The sequence below is a fragment of the Budorcas taxicolor genome, chromosome 9 (assembly GCF_023091745.1).
Source record: "Budorcas taxicolor isolate Tak-1 chromosome 9, Takin1.1, whole genome shotgun sequence".
Taxonomy (NCBI): domain Eukaryota; kingdom Metazoa; phylum Chordata; class Mammalia; order Artiodactyla; family Bovidae; genus Budorcas; species Budorcas taxicolor.
Window position 1 is genome coordinate 51,878,870 of NC_068918.1, and position 27,536 is coordinate 51,906,405.

Consider the following 27,536-nt stretch of genomic DNA (forward strand, 5'->3'; position numbering starts at 1 on the left):
GGGAACACGATGAGGAAGAGGTGAGATGAATACTTTTACATAGAATTCTCTAAATGTGTTACCTACTCAAGAAAATATTCAAGCTAGAAAGAAAAAAATAAATAAATGCAACCATACATCTGAATTTTTAAAAAGTCTTCAGCATATGAATCAATCTAATCTTTACTCTTGAAGACTTTGAGCAATGAGGTGAATTATCTTTAAGACAGGCAGAGTGAATAACTCTACAAACCTCACAGAAGTAACTGAAATGTCCTGATGAGGTCAGTAACACAGCTGTGGGAAACATAGGAGCACCACTGGGTTGAGCTTCATCAAAACTCGCCCAAGGGTTCAGCAAAAATTAGCATACCAGAGGCTGAGAATTCACTGCCATAGAAGACAAGTTTGGTTTTGTTTTTTATTTATTTTTTTAAAGGTCCTACTTTTACACCAAAAGTTTAGCTGAATCTGTGGAGTCACTAGTAGGCCTAAAACACACTCAGATATGAAACAGAAGGGAACAGAAAGGTTAGCGAGGAATAAACATCTCAGGGTAGAGAAAGAGGCACAGGTCCATAGCCTCCACCTTTGTGCTCTCAATGGTCTCCAGTATTCACAATGCCACCTTGTTCACACCTGGTGATATAAACTGTGGGCAGAAGCAAGACCCCCCTGAGGCTCATGACTTGCTTTATTGCAGTAGTTTGGAACCACACGTGCAATATCCCTGAGGTCTGCCTATACACACATCACCAAGGTATCAGGTAATTCACTCAACCCCTAGCTCTTGAAACATTTTCTGCACTTTTTTTTTTTTTTTGAGTACTCTCTCCAAAAATGTTTACAGTGTAGATCTTTGAGTGATAAATCTTACTGAACTTTCACATGTGAATAACAATATAAATGAACATAAAATTTTAGCTCTAACACTTTAAAAATAGTTTTCTTACAGCAAGCATTGCCCTTCAGAAGAGTAAGGTCAATATGATTCCTGTTCTTCGCACAATGATCTACTGTCTAAAAGTCTTTAGATTTTTCTTATTATCTTTAATATTCCTAATTTCAGTATGTGTCTAGATGTGGGGTACTTTTTGCCACTGGGCATCCTATGGTGTCTCAATCTTTAAAATTTTTTCTTCTTCTGACCTTGTGTGTTGCTTGAATGTTAGGACATCTACTTCTGTCCTTCATCCCACTTCTACATTCATATTTTCTATTTACCTCTTTTTGCTTCCTCTGGACAGCAATCTGACAATCCTAGTTTTCAACTCACTAATTCACGCATCTGTTCAGTTCAGTTGCGTCTGACTCTGCAACCCCATGGACTGCAGCACGCCAGGCTTCCCAGTCCATCACCAACTCCCAGAGTCTGCTCAAACTCATGTCCATCAAGTCGGTGATGCCATTCAACCATCTCATCCTCGGTCATCCCCTTCTCCTCCCACCTTCAATCTTTCCCGGCATCAGGGTCTCTTCAAATGAGTCAGTTCTTCACATCAGGTGGCCAGAGTATTGGAGTTTCAGCTTCAGCATCAGTCCTTTCAATAAGTATTCAGGACTGATTTCCTTTAGGATCTAGTGATTTGATCTCCTTGCTGTCCAAGGGACTCTCAAGAGTCTTCTCCAACACCACAGTTCAAAAACATCAATTCTTCGGCACCCTGCTTTCTTTATAGACCAACTCTCACGTCCATACGTGACTACTGGAAAAACCATAGCTTTGACTAGACAGACCTTTGTTGGCAAAGCAATGTTTCTGCTTTTTAATATGCTGTCTAGGTTTGTCATAGTTTTTCTTCCAAGGAGCAAGCAGCCATTAATTTCATGGCTGCAGTTACCATCTGCAATGATTTTGGAACCCAAGAAAATAAAGTCTCTCACTGTTTTCATTGTTTCCCATCATGGGACCAGATGCCATGATCTTAGTTTTCTGAATGTTGAGTTTTAAGCCAACTTTTTCACTCTCCTCTCTATCAAAAGGCCCTTTAGTTCTTCTTTGCTTTCTGCCACAAAGGTGGTGTCATCTGAGTATCTGAGGTTACTGATATTTCTCCCAGCAATCTTGATTCCAGCTTGTGCTTCATCCAGCCCGGCATTTCAAATGATGTACTCTGCATACAAGTTAAATAAGCAGGATGACAACATACAGCCTTGATATACTCCTTTCCTGATTTGGAACCAGTCTGTTGTTTCATGTCTGGTTCTACTGTCTCTTGACCTGCATACACATTTCTCAGGAGGCAGGTCAGGTGGTCTTGTATTCCCATCTCTTGAAGAATTTTCCAGTTTGTTGTGATCCACATAGCCAAACGCTTTGGCATAGTCAATAAAGCAGAAATGGACGTTTTTCTGGAACTCTCTTGCTTTTCTGATGATCCATCATTGGATGTTGGCAATTGATCTCTGGTTCCTCTGCATTTCCTAAATCCAGCTTGAACATCTGGAAGTTCACGGTTCACGTACTGTTGCAACTTGGCTTGGAGAATTTTGAGGATTACTTTGCTAGCATGTGAGATGAGTACAATTGTGCAGCAGTTTGAACATTCTTTGGCATTGCCTTTGGGATTGGAATGAAAACTGACCTTTTCCAGTCCTGCGGCCAATGCTGAGTTTTCCAAATTTGCTGGCATGTTAAGAGCAGCTCTTTCAGAGGATCATCTATGAGGATTTGAAATAGCTCAACTGGAATTCCATCACCTCCACTAGCTTTGTTTGTAGTGATGCATCTGTATCCACTCTGTTTTCATTCCATTTGATCCTTTATTTTAAATATTATGTTTTTGATATTTCTACTTGGTTATTTCTTATACCACACTGCCAAAATCCTTTTTTCCTTTTAGTGTGTACTGGCTTTATCTTAGATCTTTATGGTCTTAAGTAATCCAGTTTGTCTTCTTGTGATTCAGTGGTATCTCTTAGTTGCTTCTTTACTTTGGCTTGTGAACCCATTTAGCCGGTGGTCAGGGTTCTGAGTGACAGTATGCACTGAAGAAGGGCTAAAGGCCAGCTGAGGGCTTGGCTATGCTGGGGATTGAAAGAAAGGGGAAAGGACAAGCTTTATGGCAGACAGCCCTAGAACTATACAACCACAGTTCATTATTTCAGTTTGTTAGCTACCAAGTAATTGTTCAGATCAGGGCTTCCTTCCCCTGCAGAAACTGGGAGAAATGGTAATTTCCTCAGTAACTTCAGAGCCCCAAGCCTAGATTGTAACCTACCAGTACCACCAGTCTGAAGAGAGAGGGATGGATAAATAATGCATAGTTAAGCAATCCTTACCTGCTATTCCCAGATCTTCACCCAAAAGGAATTTTTGCACTGCCCTGATTTTGTTTGTGAGGACCCCTGGGGCACTGTTCACTGTACCAGTACCTGCTGTGACAAAGCAGGCAAAAGCAACTGGTTTGCTCCAATGAATCTACTCCAGCACATTTAGCTAGCCACGCCACTATTTTGAACCACTTCAAAATAGCCCCAAAGGCCCCTGAGCATTTTATCTTTTTTCCATTTTAATTACTATCTAAACACAATAAAAGAAACATTCTAATACACAATAAAAGAAACATTCTAATCAGAATATAACAGAACTTTACATGGTTTTATTTATACATTACTGGTAATGAAAGCAAACTTTATACAAAAAGTTTTATACAAATAAAAAAATCCTTGGCTAGGCACAGCCATTCATGTGTGTGTATACACCCACACATATAAACACAAAGAAAGTATTTTACATCATTATAATTATACATATTTACAGATACACTATTTAAATTATTTTACAATTTAACAAAATGAGGACAGGCAATTACAAAAGCAAATAAAAATGGATGAAACAAAGTAAATAATCATTAAGTTTAAAATGCTACAAAACTATTTTTAAAAATCTAGAAAAGAAAGTCATTTCTTTGAAATATCAAAACTAAGATTTCAATACTGTTTCATTGTTGCTTTTACCTTAATAATGAATTGTAACCTGTTTAGAAATAGATTTTGTCTGTAAGGACAAAATAAATATTCTGACCAGTAACGGGTGAGCAAGTTGGACTGATGTCAGGAACAAGTTGACCATGTTGGCCTGAAGTAAAGAGTCAGCAAGTAATAACAAATGCAGATTATTATCTGGTAATCAAATATGTCATAAAACTGCCCTCTCCTGCTCCATTAAAAACATGAAGAATTCCAAGCTTTTGTGTAGTATGCAATATCAATTAAGACTCCAAGCAACTCAGCAACTTATCTGTAATATAAGAAAATGCTAAAGTTATGATTCTGTTTTCTGATATGATCATTTCATAAAGTACTGTTCTTTCAAGTGAGTTCTACTTAGACAATGTGTGTGTGAGTCACTCAGTCATGTCAGACTCTTTGCAACCCCATGAACTTCAGCCTGCCAGAATCCTCTGTCCATGGATTCTCCAGGCAAGAATACTGGAGTGGGTTGCCATGCCCTTCTCCAGGGATCTTCCCAATCCAGGGATTGAACCTGCGTCTCCCTTGTTGCAAGCAGAATCAGGTTGGTAACTTTATCATTACACTCTCCTTTTGACAAGAATTTAATGAGACTATAGTACTTGAAGGAAAAAAAATCAGCAAAGAAACAAACTAGGACTGAAATAACATACTATTTTTGCTATCATGCAAGCAAATAAAATGTCAAGTATCAAATCCATGATAAAATTGTACATTTGCAATGGAATTTGGAAATTTCAAACTAATAAACATCACTTCCAGATAAAAGTTAATTCTGTCATGAATGGACATTATCTTCAAAAAGAGAATGGAAGTCATATTTTATGACAACGTTCAGATAAAACCGCAGTTTAATCTCCTAAACGTAGTGAAAAAATGTAAATTTATTTATAATGAATCTGAAAACTAATCAGGCAATTTTCACCTCAAACGACTTTTTTAAGGTTCTTTAGAATAATTTTTTTCTTCAAATTCCCCATTATTCAATCTTATATTCTGAATTACATATATAGAATTTTAACTTCACATGAACTACTAAATATCTTTTGAAGATTTCATTAACAAACTAGTTCCTCTAAGAGGATACTGAAATTAACAGATTATCTAAAAGACAGTAATTTATACTAAGTTTAGGAACAGATTCTTATAACCCAAAAATATTCAGAACCCTCACAATGAGATCAATGTACAAATATGGTTTTTATTAAGATTTATCTATAAAGTTGCGTGTTTTGGATTCAAATAACTATGACTACAAATCAACTGAAAAATAGTGATTTGTTAAATATCTTTACAATTTTCCTTACAGAAAAATCCAAAATAGTTAGGCAACTGGCCTAGGTCTTAAAGAAAAAAACTGATATGTATTGCCTTAATAAATCTGTACAAGTAATAATTTAATGTGGTAAATTGTGTCACCTCTTCAGATGACAATGGATTTCATGTTTTTAAATGTATGTTTTGTATTTAAAGTATTTTAGAACTCCATTAAAAATAAGAAAAATGTTAAATTACAATGACTGCACAGACTTCACTGGCTATGAAATACACTGCTATTCAAGAATGTTTTCTTTTCTTTATCTATAAAAATTTGTAATCAATCATCAGATGGATTTGCCCCTGCCTTAGACTCATGAGCATACAGAAGGTGGAGGAGAAAGGGTATCCACTGAGCATGTCCCACCTTCTAAGATAGGTGACTAAGAAGACTTCATGAGCAATCATCCTCCAACCTGTGTCTGAAGCATGAGCTCAACTGGATGTCTCTCACCCACCACTCACATCTTCAGTGACTTAACAGGCCATTAACCGAACAGGTACAGTGTCAAACACTTACTTTACTAGCCTCCTGCAGTGTAACCATTAACTACCTGCATTTGGACTTTTCAAAGAGCTTCATTAGCTGCTGGAATCTTTCTGAGACCTGAAAAATTTTAAATGAGGGTTAACTGTAAATATTGCAATAATATATTTTTGTATCTTTGATGAATATTTTTATAAAACATCTAAAATAAATAAATTTTTTAAAAATAAAAAAAAATAAAGTCAGCCTTCTGATTTGTGGGGGAAAAAAAGAAAACATTTAAAGACAGAGAAAGCTACCCTTAATAATAATGGTAAAGTAATGCTTTGAAAAACAAAATATCTTCATAATAAAGGTAACTGCTATTTAACTTTTCAATATTAAACTTTCTTAAGCAAGAAAGTATCATTACAAAATTGCTTGAGATCAAATAAGTAAACGGTAAAATGCCAGAAAGAAGAATTAGGATTGTTTTAAATTTCTTCCACAATCACCAAGCTTTTAACAGTTCTACATGAAGAACATGAAGAACCATACTTTTTTGGCCCCACTGTGCAGCCTGCAGGACCTTGGCTCCCCAACCAGGGACTGAATCCACACTCTTGCTAATATAAGTATGGAGTCTTATTTACTGGATGACCAGGGAATCTCCAAAGAGTAATACTTTTAAAGATGTTAGCTAATAAATATCTATATATTTTAAACACATTAAAAATAAAAGCTAAGTATTTAGAATAGTACCATCTGTGAAACAATAGAGATGAAAAATTTGGGTAGTTACCTGATATGGATTTTTATTCAACTTAGCAGCTAAATGAGTAAATGTTTTCAATGATGGCCCTTTTTTCTGACATTCCAATAAAATTTCCCGGTCATCATTTCTGAAGGGGAAAAATGTTATTTAGTTTTTGTAGGTTAGAACAGAAAGGTAACAAAAAGTTCACTTTCTTAATATCTACTAATAAGAATTGGCATTTTTGTTAAAACTCATCAAAAAAGGAAAAGTATATATACTTAAATATGGTCAATGGTTATTTGAGAGATAAGACTATGGATGATTTTAATCTTTGAGTTCATATATATTTTCCAAATTTTCTAAAACAAATACACTAATGTATTTTCTAATGACAAAAATGAAAGATTTTCTTAAAATTCTACCTGTAGTGTGTAAATAGTACTAAAGTTAGGGCCCAAACGTGATCACAGACTCAATAGGTGAGAAGAACCAAAAAGTAATACAGAATTCAGATCTTCTGATCCCTAGAGCTCTGCTTTTTCTCCATGGTCTGAACCAATGCTTGTTATTACAATCCCTGAGATTTTACCATCTACTGGTTACCTGAAATGAAAGCATGGAGGACTGAGGTATTAAAACTGATCCCAATTTCAAGAAAATTCAGTATCATTATATACTCTGGCCAGTCTGGAGATCATGTTCCTCTAGCTTAATGGTTCACAACTGTGGTTGCCTTTACATATGAAATGCGGTCTTTACATCTGCATTTTTTTTTAAGTTCATATTAAAATACAACAAAATTTATAAAACTTTTTTTTGAAACTTCTAATTTCAGGGGAAAACTCAAATTACAAACACTCACACTTTCTGTCCTATTCACCACCTGTCATTCCTCCTTTCTAAAGAGAATTTGTGTATCCTAGGTCCCTTACGAGTGAAAGATTTTTTTTTTCCATTGAAAAAGTGAGGTAAACATAGCAAAAAGTTCTGTCCACCATGCCAATACACATCCCTGGTCAACAACCACTGCTCTAGACTGTTCTACAGTACAGCTGGGCTGTATCCTAGAGTTTATTTTCTACCAACCTTGGCCACTTTTGAAGTGATCCCTTTCCCTATTTTAAGTTGGGATAAAACTATGACATGATAGATTTCTGGTGTCTCAAAATTCCCTGGTGATTTAATAGTCTCTTAAGATTCTTACCTTGTCCACGAAACTATAATTTCTCCCTTCTTTTTAATAACGTTCTTTGCAGAAAGGCTTATAAAAGAATTGGCAGACGCTGCTGATGTATCCTTAGTCCCTTGGCTTTCCTTTAATGATGAGGGGTCTTTAGTCACTGAAGGGGCCTTTTTCTTACTGGCTTTCCTTCGATGAGCATTAACATTCTCACAAGAGTCTTGGGTAATTTTTTTGGTCTTTTCCCTACTGGTTAAGTCTGTTTCCTTTCTCTGTTTTTTCTGAGAAGAAGGATTTAGATCAGAGAGATTTCTTCTCTTTTTGTGAGGGTTATCCAACATCCCAGGCAACTCTGAACTGTTGGAATTTAATGCTGACTCTGAGTTTAAATCATCCTTTTTCATTTCACCCAAACCGGAAGCTTCCGAGGTTAGATCGATACAGGCCTCCTCAATGACGCGTTCCAAAGGCCTGTTCGCCACCTGCACATTTTCTTCCTTCGAGTTATCTTCATCGACACATATCACTGGACACCCCAAGTCTTCAACGACTCCAGCAGGATGGTTACCTTCATTTTTACTGTCACTTGAAACATCTTGTGTCAAATCAATAAAAGTATCAACAGTTTCAGGCTGCATATTGTCTAATACTGGAGCATTTTGATCCATACTACTTCCAGAACATCCCAACTGATCAATATTTAAAACTGTTACTTCTACAAATTCCCCCAACTTTTTGGTCTCGGTGACTGGATCTTTTGTGAGGTCTATACATGTGCTTGGAAGATGATCCTCAACAGAATGTGATATTTCTTCCACTGGAGGCAATTCTTCAATGCCTTCAGGCACTTTTGGTTCCCATACTTGATGCAACTTGAAACATTCTTCAGCCTCTTCAGTACTTTGACTCACTTTACCTGAAGCATCTTTAAGAAATTCATATATGTCAGGAACTTCTGTTTGTATCACACAGTCTTGTTCCTCATGAACTAATCTACCATCAACATTCTTACTGGAATTTTTCAGTTCCTCCACAGATTTAAAAGCTCTGTTCTGACATGAAACATATTCTTCCTCCACTGCTTCATCAGCTTCCTTTTCCACTCTCGGCAGATATTCATCAGCCACTGTATTCTGTACAAGAGCAGGGGAGGTAGATGGTGCTGCACGCCGAATTTTCACAATGAAGTGATCATTGGACTTTTCCATTATGACAGCGTGCATGGGGAGGTTAGGGTGGTACTGAAAGCCTGGAGCAACAGGCCGGCTTGTCCATGATGACGAACAACTTGATTTACTGCTTGAATTATCAGACTCCAGGGCTAAATGAATATCCTGTTCAGATGCGTCCTCTTCCTCCAGTAAGGCATCCTCACTAAAATGGGCACTAATAACTTCTTCAGGTGTTGAATTAGACAAAGCTTCTGGCTTTAAAAAACTGAGATGGCCATCTGACTTCAGAGGCGATGGTACTGTTAAAGAGACGGCTAGATCTTCAAGAAGTATGGAAGAAATGCAGGGCTTGCTCTTTTCTGAACCACATACATTATCTTTACTTAAAGCTATGTTAGTGGACACTTCAAACATACAATTTTCATCCAACACATCTGGATGAACTGGCAATGAAAGCCCTGAAGACAGAGATGGACCTTTCTCAGATGACAGTAAGGACCAGTTGTCATCACTAATTATCTTAGGGCAGGGAGAAATCACCCCTGAAACGAGCTCTTCAGTTGTACAAGCTGGTATAGATTCACATTTGAGACTCTCTAGCAGCTGTTTCTCTGGTGTCTTTAACTCCCACTCACTTTTTTCATTACAGTTAACATTGTTGTCCAAAAGATCAGAACCTTGCAACAAACTTTTAAATATTTCTCCCATCTGTGCATCACTCACTAAATTAAATGTAAGGCTAGACGCCTGCTGTTCAGTAAGAATCTCGAAACTGCGTTCTGGCTTCAAAGGAGCGAGCTGGGATGTCTGGGCATCCTCTGTGGTGCTACCTTCAATTTTTCCTGGCTTTGGGGTGCTCAAGCAGTTTGGTTCCAAGGAATGCTCTTCAGATTGAGGATTCTTCATATTATCAAAGCAAGTGTTAGCAGTCTTTTTAATGTCATGCTTTACTGTGTTAATATTGGAATTCTTTTGCTCTTGATGTTTTTCCTCAGATTTTTTACAACCTACTGAAGACTTAGAAGAACCATAATCTTCTGATTTGGGGGATTTCTCTTTCATCATTTCTTTGCCCAAGTTGTTTATATTCCCCTTCTGACAGTGTGAAGATCGTGCCTTCTCTTTACTTTTCTTTTCAAGCTTTCCTTCGTCACTATCACTGCCAACATTTATGGAGTCACAAAACTTTACAAAGATTTTCTTAAGTTTTGCAAACAAATAATCAAGCTGTTCATCTACAAATTTCCACAATTTTTTTTTCATATCTGGCAGCTGCTGTTCAAATAAACGATCCACGATGCCATTCTTTTTAACTTGCTTGAGTTTGGATTCTATAACATCACAGAGGTTCTTCTGTAAAGTAGTCACTGACTTAGATATTTTGGACAAGTCCAGGTATTTAATTAGTGATGTAAAACTCAAAATTGCCGACTCAATAATTCTATGAAATTGTATTAATGAAAATTTTACCTTGAATTTCATATAATTTTTCCTTACATGTTTTCTTATCATTCGTAACATATGCATAATCTCTCGGACAGAAGAGGGTGTGACTATGATTGGAACTATTTTTTCCAGGCTGGAAGTACTCATTGACCTCTCTTTCTTCTCTGTTTTTGAAGATCTGCTAGACTCACTTCGTCTTCTGTTCCATCTGCTTTTGGTCTGATGCATTTTCATAGAGGATATCTTCCTATTGTCTTTATCCAAACGCACAGAGCTTTTCCTACTTTCTGGGCTAGTTTTTGTGTTCTGCACTTCTGTAGAAGCTCTTGGTTTGGCACTTTTGTCAAAACTTCTTTGTGGTTCAGGTTTTTCATTGTCACTTATAATTTCTCCTTCTTCTAATTCATCTAAAGATGACTTGTGGGAGTCTGCTTCTGCAAATTTGTCAGATTTACATACTGGCTTTTGATTTTCCTTGTTGAGATCAGACTGACTCGTGGAGGTAGAATGAGCTGAATTTGGTAGAAACACATCTGTGAAAGAGAAAAGCATAGTATTGCCACACGACCAATGAGTGTTTGTCGTTTAACATTTCCACGTTAAATATAACAAAAAATTAAATGTTGAGGCAGTTTATTATTTAATAGCTTTTTTTAAAAAAAAGCAGAATGTTAACGTCTAACACTTATCATGATTCATCTTTACTGGTCTGAGAAGGTGACTGATAATAATGATAGTGTACAGTTTGATCATTTGGGTAACCAGCAAAACCAACTGTTTGTTTCTTGATGTTAGCAGCATCACCAACTCTATGCCATTTGATGATGGTTTTTAAACAAGAAGAAAGTATCTGAAAACAGGCAAAGAATATTTGAAACAATCTGTCTCACCATTTTCTTTTTTGTATAAATAAGCATTACCTAAATCTAGGCTAAAGGCTCAATGTACATTACTAGTTAACAACAGAGGTCTGAACGCTAGTTATGTTATCAAATAAAAAGCATTAATTCATCTTGCTGGTGTATTTTACATTCTCACATAAACATAAACTATAGGAGATAATATAAAGTATTACCTTTATGACTATTATTATATAATGGAACTTGAGATGCACTTTCTAGTCTAAGAACTTTTGCTACAGGTCTCACTGGACTATTTAGAGGACTGATGGCTTCCGGAATAGGTCTCAGCTGATTAAAGTCAATGCTCAGAACTGAGTTCTCATCATCATGATATACTGAGTTTGTTTCACCAACTTCCATTGTGTCATCCATTAACTCAGTCTGCTGAAGTGAAGATTCTGGAGTCTCTTTAGGTAAGCAAGGATCCAAACGACAAGACTTATTCTCAGCTAGTGGTGGGTCTACAAGACAAGGCTCAAGATTTGGTGTACCAGCTTCTGAAAGGACGGTTGGCAGAATGCCAGTTTCTTCAACTGAAGGCTGCAAAATGCTTTCACTGGATTTGGTCACATTTGTTGAAAAAGCCTCCTTCATTTCTGTCTCTTCAGAAATACTACAAGAATTTAAGTCATTGTTTCCTTTGCTATCCAATTCCAAGCCAACGTTCTGAGAAACATTTGTCTGTGCTGTGTCTATTTTCACAGGAACTGCTGCCCTGGCACCATTAACAGTCTGTTCCATTTCTGTGGATGAAGACAACGAAGATTCTGATGGTTCCATTTCCACAGGTGCTGAGAAGGAAGTCTCTGTGGCACATATGGGTGTGTCACAAGGCATAGTATTCTCCACAGATGCAACAGACAAACAATTTTCTTCTACTTTCCGTTCTGAAATACTGGTCCTGGGTTGAGATGCTGCTGTAAGAGCATCCTTTGGTTCCAATAACTCAGATTTGGTTTCCTCTGTGATATATTCACTGACAGAGGGAACACATGTCACAGTCTTAGCCTGCACCAATGACTCAGAATCACATATGTCACAGGATTGGGGAGTATCAGTTATTGTATGCTGATTATCCTGAGAAACAGGCTGCTTTTTAGCAGGAGAAAGAGTTAAGTTCAATTTTTCCATAAAGCTCAACTTTAAGTCTTTGTTTTGTGGTTCATTTGCGGCACTCTCAGCTCTAACTGCTGGCTCCTTATTATTTGCTCCTTCAGAAACATCATTGTTAGAGACTTCCCCTTTATCATTTTTTGGCTCATTCTGTCTCTTCAAGTCTGTGGTGGTTTTCTTAGCTTCTTTGTTAGTCTTCTGCAAATGTCCCGGAGGTACTCTTTCATTTCTGATATGCTTATTTTCTTCTTTGTTCTCTCGTTCCCTTTTCCTCTTTTCTTCAGTTCTGTGCCTTTCTGCTCTGAAAGGTGCATTTTCCCGCTGGTGCACAGCATCAACTTCCGTGAAATCAATGTGTTTGTGAGTTCTACTGGCTAAAAGAGAAGACGGACACCTTCCTTCTTGAAAACTATGATTACTTACAGCCCTGTTTCTTTTACAATCTTCCCAGCCTCTTCTCTCCTCTAGATGGTATTTATTTGAATTGTGTGAAGACTTTGCTGGTTCATTTTTGGAATGCGGAAGCACTGCTCGTTCAGATCTTCTCCAATGATCCTGGCCTTTTACTACTGATTTTGACTTCTGATCAACTTTTCTTTCTTCTTTGTCTTGTGATTTAAGATCTTTTCTATTTACATTTTGTGATCTTTCACTTTGTCTTTCGAGTTTTTTGTCACTTTGAGATTCTAGTCGAGTGTGTAACTTGTCTCTAGAGCTATCTTTCTCCCAAGAAGAGCTGATGCGTTCATTTTTATAATCTATATCTATGTTACTTTTCAACTTTGCAGTTTTGCTTTCAGCCTTTGGTTCACCTTTACCATATTTCTCAGGATGTCCTTGTAGCCTTTGACTGGCCTCTGCGTTCCTTGGTTCACCATCACCATAGCTAGTGCTCAAGTCTTTTCGTATTCTGTCAGTCCCCCGGTTGTACTGGCTATGTCGACTATCTTTCCTTCCTCTTCTATGATCCTCATTTGAACCACTCTCACCAACCTGATAATGGAAACGTGACCAAATGCCATTGGTGGAGTGTTTTTCAACAGATGTAGGCAAATGCAAAGTGCTCTTTTTCTCACAGTGTGATTTCCCTTCCTTTTCATGGTTTGGCAGTGAAGTGCTATAATGTACGTCTTTAGAAACATCACTTTTCACTCTGTGATCAGTCTTTGAAGAGTCATCCAAATGGGGAGATCTGGATTTAAGATCTTTTGTTTTAACTAGATCTGATGTCCTTGAAGTTTTATGATTATTCCGAAAATGTGGAAACTCCGACAGTCTATTGAGAAATAGAAATTAACACCAAAAACAAGGTTAATTTCTTTTTAATAATTCAAGGTTTAATCACATGTGATACACTTTAAAATTGGGGGCCCACATACTGGCAAAACTAATTTTACTTTGTAAAAAAGAAAAAGTAGTAAGAATTTACCAGTTTCCAATGTAATGGACAAGTTTTTAAAATAAGGAACTCTCTTTCATTTGCTTTGCTCAAATAAAGCCTGAAGGACCTCTCAGTTCTCTCCCAGCACTTGCCAATGTCGTTCAGATTTCCTTCACTACAGGAGAAAGAAAAGAAGGGAGGGAGGGAAGAGTGGCAGGAAAAAAGAGGAAAAGAGGTGGGATGGGGTAGTTCTGCGATATATGACCTAAACTGTCCTTTACAAAGTATCCTGTGGCTTTAACATTAAGAAGTGAGAAACCAGAGGCTAGAAGGAGCAAGAGGTGATAAACAGTTTTGAGCACGAAGACCACTGCCAGTTTAGCTGAGAGGTGATGGGTAGCAGTGACAGAAATGGGAGAGAAATGAAATGAGTTGAGAGAATATAGACATAAAAATCAACAGGACATGGTAATGGATTTGGATCTGAAGGATGACAAAAAGCTAAGTGTCATTGATGACTCCAAGGCAGGGTGCCTGCAAGTCCCATTTTGCCAAGTAATATCAGTGTAATTACTAACAGCACTTCCTTCTACTCTCAAAAGTATCCTGGTTTAGGCAATAAATTAAATGGTCATTCTGTCCTTCAGTCCCTCTAGCTTGCACCAGCTGAATAAATGTTGGGGAATCCACTGAGCAAGGAACAACGGAATGGGTTCAATCTTAAATTCAGTTTTGGATGAGGTAACTTTTAAACTTTTGTACAGAAATAGAGTAGTTATCTACTTATAAATGGAACTGACTAGTACAAGTAAGATTACATTAAAAGAAAATACTGAAAGAGAAAGGAAAGTAAAGACATAGCTTTGAAGAAAGCCAACTTCACTAGAAAAATAAGTCTCAAGTTAGGAAGAAAACTAAGGGTCATGAAAGCCAAAGGGAGAAACTATTTCAAGAAAAAAGTGTCAACTATGTCAAACTGTGTGTAAAGACAAGTTAAAATGAGAAGTCAAAACTATATGATGAATTTAGCGGTAGTCACAGGAGGAAGAGGTCAGAGTGGACTGGGTTCAAGAGTGAGGAGAAATGGAAGGTGGAGAAACAGAGATAGCAAATTTCAATAACTGTTTTGGAGGTTTGGACTATCAAGGGGAGAAGAGATGCAATTCTCTGAAGCCAAATACTGGCCCAAACAAAAAAAAAGTGAGAGAGGGAGAGAGAGAAATTAAGTAGAAAATCCATTTCAGAGGAAAAAGAATATATAATTGAGAGATATTTTAAGAGTTGTCTATGACAGAATGTATGACACAAACATCCTCCTTGTATTTTAGTAATTTGGTGGGCCCCATCTGGAACCCATGACATATACCATCATCTTCTCAGGATCAAAGAATATCAGAACAAGAGCCCAGTATATTACAAAACTGGATACATTCAGAGAGGTATGTGGCAATATTCTATTACTAATCATACAGAAATCATTATGATAATATACTATTAGAATATTAGCTCCTCTCAATGAAACCTTAAAAATTTAACAAAATACATGATTTTCATTATCTTTTCAAAGTTAAAAATATTCTGCATATCAATATTCATGTAATTTACAAACATATCCACATCCCTCAATCATACCTTTGGTGAAGATTATTTATTTCTTCATCCTTGCGGTTTATTTCCACTCTGGCAGTTTTGATAAGTGCTGAGATATTTTTCTTAAGAGACTGGTTTTCATTTTTTAAACTAAAATTCTAAACACCATAAAATACATTTAGTAAAGTATGTATCTATGGAATAAACCACTACTTGTAATAGCTATTGATTACTGAATGCTAACTACATGCTAGGCATGACTTATTTTATCTTATGAAATTCTCATAATAGTCATAGGAGGAATACAGTGATGCTCATTATACAAATGGGGAGTTCGAGATTCAGAGAAGAAACTGGCACCAAAGAAAGGCTATTCAAAATGAAACAATTTAAAAGAGGGTTCAAAATGAAAAACCAATAAATAAACATAAAAAAAGTTCTGCCTGGGTCATTATTTTGGAAATGATAAAATTTGTGTTATATATAATAACTGGAGGTTTAAGTTGAAATAATATACTAATTCTTAGGTGAACAAAGAATAATTGAGGACTGACTGGCTCTTTGGGAGAAAGGGAAAAAAAACAACTTTACCAAAAAATAAAAATCAGAACAGAATATTCCTGATTCTGCAGCATGGTAACAAAAAAAGTCACTCTGGCAAAAACTGAGGGCACCACCATTTTCCCCCATCAGTCATTCTAAATCTTGGCTCCTCAAGCCATTCTTTTAAACCACATGATACAATCAAAATTTTCTATTCTTTAACTATTAACTAGTCTAGCAACAGTTATTTAATCATTGGACAATATCATTGAACAAATCAAGCAGTTTTATCAGTTTCACTGACACAGTAAATAATGCATATTTGGCCAGATTTGCTATTTCACATAATACTTTGAAAAAAAGTTTCCTTATAATCTGTCAACCCTTTAGCATTTTAATTTCTAACAAAGAATGTTACCAAATTTTTATTTTAAAGGCTAATAAGGCAAAAATAAAATATTCATTATAATTCTACCTGTGTCTGTATTTCTTTAAACTTTTTCATCAGCTCTTTCATTTGCAGCTGACATTTTCCATATTCTGCCTGCAACTGTAAGATACAAAAAGCTCAAGCATCATTTTAAATTATTTTCTTAACTTAAATGACATTTCAAAATATTTAAAATTTTGTAAATCAACTCACAAAATAGAGTAAATGAGGTCTATTTCTATTAACAGGCATTTAGTTAGATTACTGGTTTTTAAGTTGGGCCTGAATAATGTTATTTTCTTTAGTTTCACATTCAGTCTCCAAACTTTAAATTCAAATAAGGTAGAAAGAAATTTGCCTGCATGAAGTCTTGGGACAATTTATAATTTAGTACAAACCATGAAAAGACAAAATGTTTTATCACACTGATTTACCTGTTGAGATTTTGTATAGACACTTAAATTTAATCAAGCAAAATTATAACTACATTTAGGCAAACATTCAGAAGACACTGTTTTAAAGCAGATCTGAAGGCAGAAACTGATGTAAATGTTCTTTTAGTCTAAGAGCTACTTCTCAAACACAGAATGCCTATTCAGAAGTTAGCCGATGCCTGCATTTCAGGAGATATCAAAGCACAAAATAACCATCGTTCATAATTCTGGTAATCCATACATCATTATATGTTGCCTCCTTTGCAGTTCCTTCTTCAGTCAGGATTTCTTCATATAAATCCAAACAATTCCTGGATGGTACAGAGGATTTGGATGCAGTGTCTAAAACAAACAAGAAACACTTCCATTAAAATAACTATTTCCAGATTCGATAAAATCCTATCAAAACTCCAATGGCATTTTTCTAAGAAATTGGGAAACAATCCTAAAATATGTATGGAACCACAAGACTACAAATAACCATAGCAATCTTGAGAAAAAAGATGAAGGGAGGAGGCATCACACTTCCTGATTTCAAGCTATAATACAACACTGTAGTAATCAAAAGTGTATTTTTATAGGAATGAGAACAAACACATAAGTGTAAGCTCTTTTACAATTTGTCTAGCAGGTTTTCCGGTCCACACCGGAAAATACCCCCATGGGGGAGAAAAGATACAGAGATCAGTGGAACGGAACAGAAAGCCTAGAAATACACACAGGCATGTTCAGTCACAGGCAGCTCAGGTGGTAAAGAATCTGCCTGCAACGCGGGAGACCTGGGTTTGATCCCAGGTCAGGAAGATCCACTGGAGAAGAACATGGCAACCCACTCCAGTATTCTTGCCTGGAGAATCCCACGGACAGAAGAGCCTGGCAGACCACAGTCCATACGGTTGCAAAGAATTAGACACAACTGAAGTGACTTCGTAGGCAGGCACACGTATACGGTCCCAACTTATGACAAAGGAGCCAAGAATATATAATGGGGAAAAGATAGTCCCTTCAATAGGTGGTATTAGGAAAACTGGACAGCCACAAGCAAAAGAAAGTAGACTCTTATATTTATATAGCACACACAGAAATCAAATCGAATTAAAAACCTGAATTTAAAATCTGCAACCATACTTAATATCTTATAATAACCTATAATGGAAAAGAATACAAAAAAAGAATATATCTCTATCTATCTATATAACTGAATCACATTACTGTATACCTGAAACTAACAAAACAATGTAAGTCAACTGTATTTCAATAAAGGGAACTGCCTGGCAGACCACAGGTTAAGACTACATGCTTTCAATGCAAGGGGCAGGGGTTCCATTCCTGACAGGAGAATTAAAATCCCATGAGCCGAGCAGAAGGGCCAAAAAAAAAAAATTTTTTTTTAAATTAAAAACTGAAATGTATGGAAACAGAGACTAAAAATGATGGTTGCCAAGGGCCAGGGGTGGGGAAAAAGAGAGATTGATCAAACTTTTTCAGGTTTGTGGACAAGCACAAACTATCATCCAACTATAAGATGAATAAGTTCTGGGGATATAATGTACAGCACAGTGATTATAGTTAATAACACTATTTTATATAATCGAAAACTGCTGAGAGTAATCTTAAAGAGGTGGTAATCACATGATGCTATACAGGTGTTAGCTAATGCTATGGTGGTAATTATTTCACACTATTTAAGTGAACAATATTTAAGTGTTGATAAAATCGACACACTATACATCTTAAACTTACTTATAAGTCAATTATATCTCAATAAAACTAGGGTAAAAAAAGAAAAATATACATGTTAAGCGTTTTAATATAGTGTCTACCTCTACCCAAAGAGCTATACATTTCCTCATCTTTTGTATTTCATCTAAATCTATACTAATTTCAGATTAGAACTGGAGAACCACTTTACCTAAAAGAAATTCGTCAACAAGTCAGATGTAAAGATCATATTTGTTTGAAGCTTTGAAAAATCTGATTGCAGAAAAGTTTTCTCAATTAGACAGGTCATCAGACTCTGCATATTATACCCGTACTGATTCATTTGAAAATACATATAGTACCTACCCTTTTCAAAAGTTCTAATATCACATAAAAGTAGAGACATTACTTTGCCAACAAAGGTCCGTCTAGTCAAGGCTATGGAGTTTCTCCAGTGATCATGTATGGATGTGAGAGTTGGACTGTGAAGAAGGCTGAGCGCCGAAGAATTGATGCTTTTGAACTGTGGTGTTGGAGAGGACTCTTGAGAGTCCCTTGGACTGCAAGGAGATCCAACCAGTCCATTCTGAAGGAGATCAGCCGTGGGATTTCTTTGGAAGGAATGATGCTAAGGCTGAAACCCCAGTACTTTGGCCACCTCATGCAAAGAGTTGACTCATTGGAAAAGACTCTGATGCTGGGAGGGATTGGGGGCAGGAGGAGAAGGGGATGACAGAGGATGAGATGGCCTGATGGCATCACTGACTTGATGGATGTGAGTCTGAGTGAACTTTGGGAGTTGGTGATGGACAGGGAGGCCTGGCGTGCTGTGATTCATGGGGTCTCAAAGAGTCGGACACAACTGAGCAACTGAACTGAACTGAACTGAATATCACGTAGCCTGTAACAGTGTGTGAGGTAATACATGCAGTCACCACCACCAGCTTTATTTTCAATAGTACAAAATACTCTTCCATAAGGTCTGATTAAATCTGACACCCAGATGAAAAACAAACCTAAGGGCTAATTTTTTCACTGATAAAGATTTGGGTAAAAAATAGTTACCTGAGTACAATCATTTCAAAGAAAAGGCAAACTGTTGAGAAGCTATGAGTTATGCCAGGAATTGGTAACAACAAAATAAACACTTCCAACAGACTGACCAAACAAAATGACATAGTATTTTGTTACAGAATTTACATACCAGAACCAGCACTGTCCAACCCAGCATATATGTCCAAAGAACCTTCATCATTATTTTTAAGAGGAGAAGCTGGAAAAAAAAAAAAAAAGACTGGTTAAAACTGACTCTATGTACTTAGTGAAGTTTTTCCATTTCTACTCTGAAGGACCAGAAAAACAGTATCAGTCTTGTGCCAAAAAAAAGCTGTTTAGAAGCTTTTGTACATCCTTATAAACATACACATCTTAATACACAGATACAGACTTAAAAACTCACTTTCAAAACCATACTAGTAAGAAGATTCCCCATCTAGTAACAACCAGTAAATAGATACAGACTTAAAAACTCACTTTAAAAACCATACTAGTCAGAAGATTCCCAATCCAGTATCAGAACAATCTTTCTGCAAAAATAAAAACTCTAAATGAAATATTAAAAGCTAACTTTGGTTAATGCTCTATCACTGGATTTACTGTGGCAATCATTTCACAATATATACAAATATGGAATTATTATATTGTACATCTGAAATTATTATAATATGTAAACTGTATCTAAATTTAAAAAAAAAAAAAGCTATCTGAAGAACTAAAGAGCAATCCAAAGCAAGCAAAAACTGGAGAGGAGATGACCCCTGAAAGAAGTAATGAATTCCTATCCCCCTTTTCATTTTTTTTACAAGTTTTAGTGCAAGGATAAGCCCTAGTTGGAGTCACAGTAGGCAGAGAAACTCAGATGGACACTTCCAGTCCTAATAGCTTGAAGAACGAGAGAAAAAACTTTGGGGGTGATAACAGCAACTAGAAAGAGGAAATCCAAAGAGCCACAGAGGACTCCCCAAATTGTGCCCAAATCTGAATAACACAAGTAAAGGACTCCCAGGAGTCCAGCTAAAAGCTAAAAAATCTCTGTAGCTAAACAGAGATTTCAGCTACTGTTCACCAAAAGGAAGACAGAAGATCAAGTTCAGTCGAGATAAATGACTACTAAAATGAAAAACACTAGCACTTTTCAGAGGAATATAACAGAATCATATATCTTGAACATTTACAATGTCCAAAATGCAATTCAATATTTATCAAAGGAAATCTTGGAGGACAAATAAAAACAACTCCAAAACCAAATGAAAATTCTAAAACTGAAACTACAATACCTAAGGTAAAAAGATTCAACAGAAGAGGCAGTGAGCTTGAAGACAGATCAATAAATTATCCAGTTGCAAGAATAGAGGAAAAAATATTTTAAAAAAGATCACTTACTAACCTATAGAATATCCCGAGTTCTCACATACTATATACCTGGAGTCCCAGAAGAAAAGAGACAATGGGGAGGAAAGTGATGCTAGAAGGAAACTAGAGGATACTAGAAGGACAAAAATGGTAAATAACTGAGTAAATACAAAAGACTAATATTTCACCTAGTTGGTTTTAACTCCTCTTAGTTTATTTAAGACACATACAACAGGCTAAAATAAAAATTACAGCACTGTATCACTGCGTTCAAGACATCTTTAACATAAAAGGATGGAAGGAGGTCAAATGCAACTATATGTACAAGATTCTACATCTTACATAAAGATTCTTACCTTTTAATAACTAGACTATAAAACGTTAAAGATGTATATTGCACTCCCTTGAGCAACCAATTATAAAAAGCACTGCAGAAAGGTATAACCAAAAAGCTAATTTGTACATCAGAATGAAATTCTAAAATACATTCAAATATTTGAAAAAGGCAAGAAAATCAGAAAAAAATAAAAACTGATGAGACAAACTAAACTTTTAAAATGATAGGTTTAAATCCAATCACAGCAATAAAGGACATTATTGTATTAACTGATAAAACTGGTATAAAGATGGTAGACTAAATAAAATTATAGCATTAGTGTTAAATTTACTGAAATTGATGATTATGCTGTCTTTATGTAAGAAAACCAACTTTTGCTCATGAAATATACACTGAAGTATTTGGATGTAAGGACCATAATGTATACAACTGGTTATCAAATAGGTCAGGAAAAAACTGTGTGTACGTATGTGTATAAATTAAAAAGTATATGCACAGTGTTAAAGCCACTGGCATAGGTAAAAGGCTCCTTGCATGTTCTTACTCTTGCAACTTTTCTATAAGTCTGAAATTACAGATATAATAAAAGACAAGTACAAAAATGTTACAGGAATAAAAATGTTTGTGAAATCATGTTAACTAGTAAAAATAAAAATGTACACTGTGTATGTGACTATCAAACAATGTATGCATGTGGACAAAAACTTGAGAGAGCAATATACAGAAATGAAAACAGCTATTTCCAGCAAATGAGAATAACAAGATAGTTTTGTCCTTCAAAATAAGAGTTAACAGTTGTGATACTTATGAATCTAAATGAAAAGTAAAGGTGGTCATTATATTATACTTTCCATTTTTTAATTGGTTTAGAATTTTTCAAAGAAAAAATATCGTAAGACAAATATATAGCAGCATAACAATTTGAGAAAACATCAGCAAAAATAATAACACCAAAAAACAAATAATGCTATCCAGAGTGGTGATGACAGCCATATACCATGTGAATCTATTCATGTCTATGGATATTATTTTTTAAAACATATTTTTCCTCATAGCTCAGTTGATAAAGAATCTGCCTGCAATGCAGGAGACCTGGGGTCAATGAGATACCCTGGAGAAGGAAATGGCAAACCACTCCAGTATTCTTGCCCGGAGAATCCAATGGACAGAGGAGTCTGGCAGGCTACAGTCCATGGGGTCCAAGAGTCAGACACGATTTAGCGACTAAACCACCTTCAAGCAAAAATGAAATTCTACTAGACATGTTTTACAACTACCCTTTTCATTCTATAGCATTCATAATTATGATCAATCAATATACAACTATATCCTCAAAAAATTTAATGAGATTGTCATAGCATAATTATAATTAAGACCAAAGAACTGAAATGTTATGTCAGGATTTGGAGGTTTAAAATCTGTATATTACTAAAAATATTTCCATTTTATGAGCTTATTTTACTACTAGGTCTTGGCTATCTCTTTCAAACTTATCATCTATTTGTGACTGTTAATTTTTCCCAGAACAACAATAAGCAAGTACCACTCCATTTACTGGAAATATCAATTTCAAGAGTAATAAGTATCTATCACATATATATAAGTATATATATGGTAAATTGTGTATGTATATATATATAAACACATACGCCTTATCAGTGAAAGCACCAAGTCCTAACCATTGGACCACCAAGGAATTTCCCTTGTTCACTCTTCAGTCACTCAGTCATGCCCGACTCTCTGTGACCCCATGGACTGCAGCACACCAGGCCTCCCTGTCCTTCACTGTCTCCCAGAGTTTGCTCAGACTCATGTCCATTGAGTCGATAATGCCATTCCAACCATCTCATCCTGTCGCCCACTTCTCCTCCAGCCCTCAATCTTTCCCAGCATCAGGGTCTTTTCCAATGAGTTGGCTCTTTGCATCAGGTGACCAAAGTATTGGAGCTTCAGGATCAAGTCCTTCCAAAGAATATTCAGGGTTGATTTTCTGTAGGATTGACTAGTTTGATCTCCTTGTTGTCCAAGGGACTCTCAAGAGTCTTCTAAAGCACCACATTTTGAAAGCATCAATTCTTCAGTGCTCAGCCTTCTTTATGGTCCAACTTTCACATCAGTACATGACTACTGGAAAAACCACAGCTTTGACTATTTGGACCTTGTTCAGGAAAGTGATGTCTCTGCTTTTTAATATACTGTCTAGGTTTGTCAGGCTTCCCAGGTGGCTTAATGGTAAAGAATCCACCTGCAAAGCAGGACAACCAGGAGCTATGTGGGTACGATTCCTGGGAGGAGGAAATGGCAACCCACTCCAGTATTCTTGTCTGGAGAATCCCACAGACAGAGGAGCCTGGTGGGCTACAGTCCATGGTGTTGCAAAGAGTTGAATACAACCGAAGCAACAGCATGCACGCACATCTAGATTTGTCATAGCTTTTCTTCCAAGAAACCAGTGTCTTTTAATTTCATGGTTGCAGTCACTATCCACAGTGATTTTGGCCCCCCAAAATAAGATCTGTCACTATTTCCATTTTTTCCCCATCTGTTTGCATGAAGTGATGGGACTAGATACCATGATCTTCATTTTTGAGTGTTGAGTTTTAAGCCAGCTTTTTTTACTTTTATTTTTTCCCTTATATTTTTTAATATGACAATAAAAAATAATTACTGCTTATACTGGCAAAGTTGTTAATTTTATTATATTTAAGAGGCCTGAAAGTATAAAATAAGAAAGTTCTCACTTACTAAGCACTTTCTATTTGCCAAGCACTTTATTGTATTCATTTACGTGTGGGGAGAAAAAGTTGATAATGACAGTGTTATCAATGAGAATAAATACATTACTTTATAATTAAATAAATTTAGAAAGATTTAAAATGAGCTCTTACCAGAAAAGACATCAAATAAACTTGTTCCATCACCATTGTCATCATCTGCTGCCATGATCCTATTTCTTTTTGATAGTCGCCATCTAAGGTATTAAATAGAAATATTCTCCACCGTTAAAATCAACCTCACAATTCAGAGACTAAACTTAGCTTTAAATTAAAAGATAACTTTCAAATTTGGACACAATGACAGAGTTCACTCTGCTGTTTTCTTTTTAATGTCTGGCATTTTCTAAAAGCTAAAACGATAAAAAGTCTTAAACTTGCTGATATGGTTAACCCATATCACAAAGTAAATGATGCCGATTTTATAAAGTAGACAAAAATATAAATTAGCTTTTAGACTAAAATAAGCCAACTATCATACTGCTGCTAAGTCGCTTTGGTCGTTTCCGACTCTGTGCGACTCCACAGACGGCAGCCCACCAGGCTCCGCTGTCCCTGGGATTCTCCAGGCAAGAACACTGAAGTGGGTTGCCATTTCCTTCTCCAATGCATGAAAGTGGAAAGTGAAACTGAAGTCGCTCAGTTGCAACCCCATGGACTGCAGCTCACCAGGCTCCTCTGTCCATGGGATTTTCCAGGGAAGAGTACTGGAGTGGGGTGCCATTGCCTTCTCCCAACTATCATACTAAGTAAGTGCAAATATATGGTGAGTTCTGTGAGTCCTCTTAACAAATCATCAAATCTGGGGGTAATCTTAGATATATGTGAGACTCTAGACATACGTGTTTTTACCAACAAGGGAGTAAGATGCGCAAATTGCAAAGAGTTTGATACTACACTAGGTTGGTAAAGGTGTGGGGAAAAAAGTGACGTATATACTCTCATGGGCTTCCCAGGGGGCTCGGTGGTAGAGTCTGCTTGCCAACACAGGAGATGTGGGTTTGATAACTGGGTTGGGAGGATCCCCTGGAGAAGGAAACAGCAACCCACTCCTAGATTCTTGCCTGGGAAATCCCATGGACAGAGGAGCCTGGCAGGCTACAGTCCATGGGGTTGCAAAAGAATCAGATACGACTTACCAACTAAACAATACTCACATATACTCTCATACATAGAGCGTATGCTGGTACAAACTCTAAGGAGGTAATCTGGCAACAGCTATCAAGTTTTTAAATGCAATTTAAACAATTTCATGTCTAGTAATTTGCTCTATAGACATATCAAGCACATGATTACAAAAATGTATATACAGGAGTATTCGATAGAGCACGAGACTGGAAGCAATGTAAGAATCCAAAGCAGTTAAAAAAACATCTTATCTGACATTCACTAACTTATCTGATGCTCTCCATTCTGCCTGTAAGATACATGAATGTTGCCCACAGTCAATGAACTATGCCACTATGGCTATTTGGGGTTATTCAGGGTATCTGTGCCTGCATACCTCTGCTCTCACCAACTGAGATAACCTACCAACAACCAGGTGCCTCTATTATCAAATGCAATTATGTTTATCTCCTTATTTTTCTAAGTAAAAGTATGATTGTTGTTGTTTTAGTCACTAAGTCATGTCCGACTCTTTTCGACCCCATGGACTATAACCTGCCAGCCTCCTCTGTCCATGGAATGTCCCAGGCAAGAATACTAGAGCGAGATTACTATTCAGCTATTTACGAGGGAAAACTAGGCTGAATGTTCTAGAGAGTCTAAAAGGTGAGAAGCAAGACAATTACAACTGCTGCCAAATCAAGTAAGGGTGACATAATCCAAAATACTGGAAGAGAAAATCTAGTCTGTACTCAGGTGGACTCAGAAGTATAGAATTTGTTACTCAAATGAAAATCCCAAGCAACATCTTCTTGGTGTACAAGGAAGTCAGAGCTCTAGTCACTGGATGTATACTCAAAGAAAATGTCATGATTCTACCACAAGAGATATAATTTGTATATTATGCCTTTAAATAAAATCAAGGTATATGTATATGTTTAAATAACTCTGTTATCGCCTGCACAATAATTACAAAAGGCAAAAATGGCATAATCACATTTGGCAAGTAACACATAACTCTTGGTAAAGCAGCATCCAACTGATGGAGAAGAAACTCACAGGTTTCCTGGCAGTAACCTACTACTAGCTGCAAACTGAAGGAAGCATCACTCAATGGATCTTTTTTTTCCACAAAATGGTAACCAATTAATCTGATGACTTGGTTAAATAGATGAAATAGATCAAAGCCTTCACTGCATATCATTTCACAGTTTCAGTGTTTACTACTGGTAGTTATTACTCTAAAAAGAAAAAAGATTCTACTTGTCTTGGTTATTTAAGATTGGCAAATACAAGAGATCCAAAAAATCCTGAGTTTTTGCCCTCACCTGTCTTAAACTTTTCTCCAATTGTTTATGGGATCACTGTCTGCAAACCTTACTTTCTTGGCCCCTACCACCAAATAAAATATATTTTTAAAATTACTTTTAACATTTAAGAGAAAAGTGACTGCTAATTTATTAGTCACAGTAAATATAGCACTAAGAGATCTTCATAATTGTCTGAGAATTATTTATAATTGTTTCTGAGAATTTTTATATATATGTACATACACATAAAGTTTAAGGAATTGTGGGAATTATGATGCCTCTTTATTCCCTATCTACCCTTGTGTGATAATAGAGGTAGGCCTTGAAAATATTTCTTTGCTAACTAGCCTTATGTACAGTTTTGTCAGTAGAGAGGGCTGAAGGGACCCTGGAAAGGAAGGGGGTTTCTCTTCCTCCTTTCAGTGTGTCTGGCTGGCCAGGTTCCTACAGAGCCAGCGTTCCCCAGCTTTCAGTACCTACAGTACACAGCTTCTCCAGCACTAGGTTTCTGCAAGGGCACAATTTTTCTACATGCTTGCCTCCTATACATAAGGTTGCTATTACAATGGACTCCTGCAGGACATAGCTTTCTCTTAATAGGCTTATGGAGAGGGCAGCTTCTCCAATTCCTGGATCCCACAGCACCCAACAGCCAGCAGTATCTAGGGGCTTCCCTATGTACCTCCTCTGCTAGGTTCAAAGCACTGTCACCAGCAAGGCACTTAGCAATTTCTCCAGGGTCTTAGGGTCATCTTTAACTCTTTACTCCATTCAATTAGCCCAGGCCACACTCCTTCCAATGATGGGGAGATGGGTCTTCTCTGGATGATCTATCTCAGTCCTAAAGGTAGTGGCTGATCCTGTATCTGCTACTCCTTGTTTCTTAGGGTCATCTTCAACTCTTTACTAACCAATTCCAACTCGCTGTTAACAATTCTTTCTAATACGCTTTCTCTTTTAAAGCTACCATGTGGCGAGGTTTTAACACACTCTGCTAATCAAGCAGCTAAAAGAGATTTAAAGATACAACTCTGAACACAAAATTCACAGATCTGATCTGATGATTTTTATATTACCTACACTAAATTACTACACTTATATTACTTCCAAGCACATTTATAAAAACAGACCACATATTGTAACAGTGAGTTTCAACAAATTCCACAGATATGCTTTTATTAATAAAATTTGAAATTAACAGTACATTTTC

The 27,536-nt window shown here is 36.5% G+C and overlaps 1 protein-coding gene and 1 non-coding gene across 2 annotated transcripts; one reads left to right on the plus strand and one right to left on the minus strand.

The window, feature by feature from the left end:
- Nucleotides 1–4,179: 4,179 nt before the first annotated feature.
- On the minus strand, nucleotides 4,180–24,078 carry CASP8AP2 (caspase 8 associated protein 2). The gene is made up of 10 exons (XM_052645983.1): nucleotides 24,024–24,078; nucleotides 19,591–19,659; nucleotides 16,927–17,027; nucleotides 16,297–16,371; nucleotides 15,321–15,436; nucleotides 11,368–13,583; nucleotides 7,699–10,825; nucleotides 6,540–6,639; nucleotides 5,792–5,878; nucleotides 4,180–4,222 (listed from the first exon to the last, which is right to left on the minus strand). The coding sequence occupies exons 1-9, from the start codon at nucleotides 24,076–24,078 to the stop codon at nucleotides 5,822–5,824; spliced, it is 5,916 nt and encodes a 1,971-aa protein (XP_052501943.1). The 3' UTR covers nucleotides 4,180–4,222; nucleotides 5,792–5,821.
- On the plus strand, nucleotides 17,285–17,346 carry LOC128053630 (U7 small nuclear RNA). Its single transcript, XR_008199947.1, has one exon. It is a non-coding gene; the product is annotated as a U7 small nuclear RNA (small nuclear RNA).
- Nucleotides 24,079–27,536: the final 3,458 nt, after the last annotated feature.

What these genes read in the sequence shown, in the direction of transcription:
- CASP8AP2 (XM_052645983.1), bottom strand. Translation starts at nt 24,078, where the DNA reads ATGGCAGCAGATGATGACAATGGTGATGGAACAAGTTTATTTGATGTC. An exon ending in TTTATTTGATGTCTTTTCTG is followed by an intron (nt 19,660 to 24,023) that starts GTAAGAGCTCAT and finishes TTTTTTTTCCAG; the next exon opens with CTTCTCCTCTTAAAAATAAT. An exon ending in GTTGGACAGTGCTGGTTCTG is followed by an intron (nt 17,028 to 19,590) that starts GTATGTAAATTC and finishes TGTTTGTTTTAG; the next exon opens with ACACTGCATCCAAATCCTCT.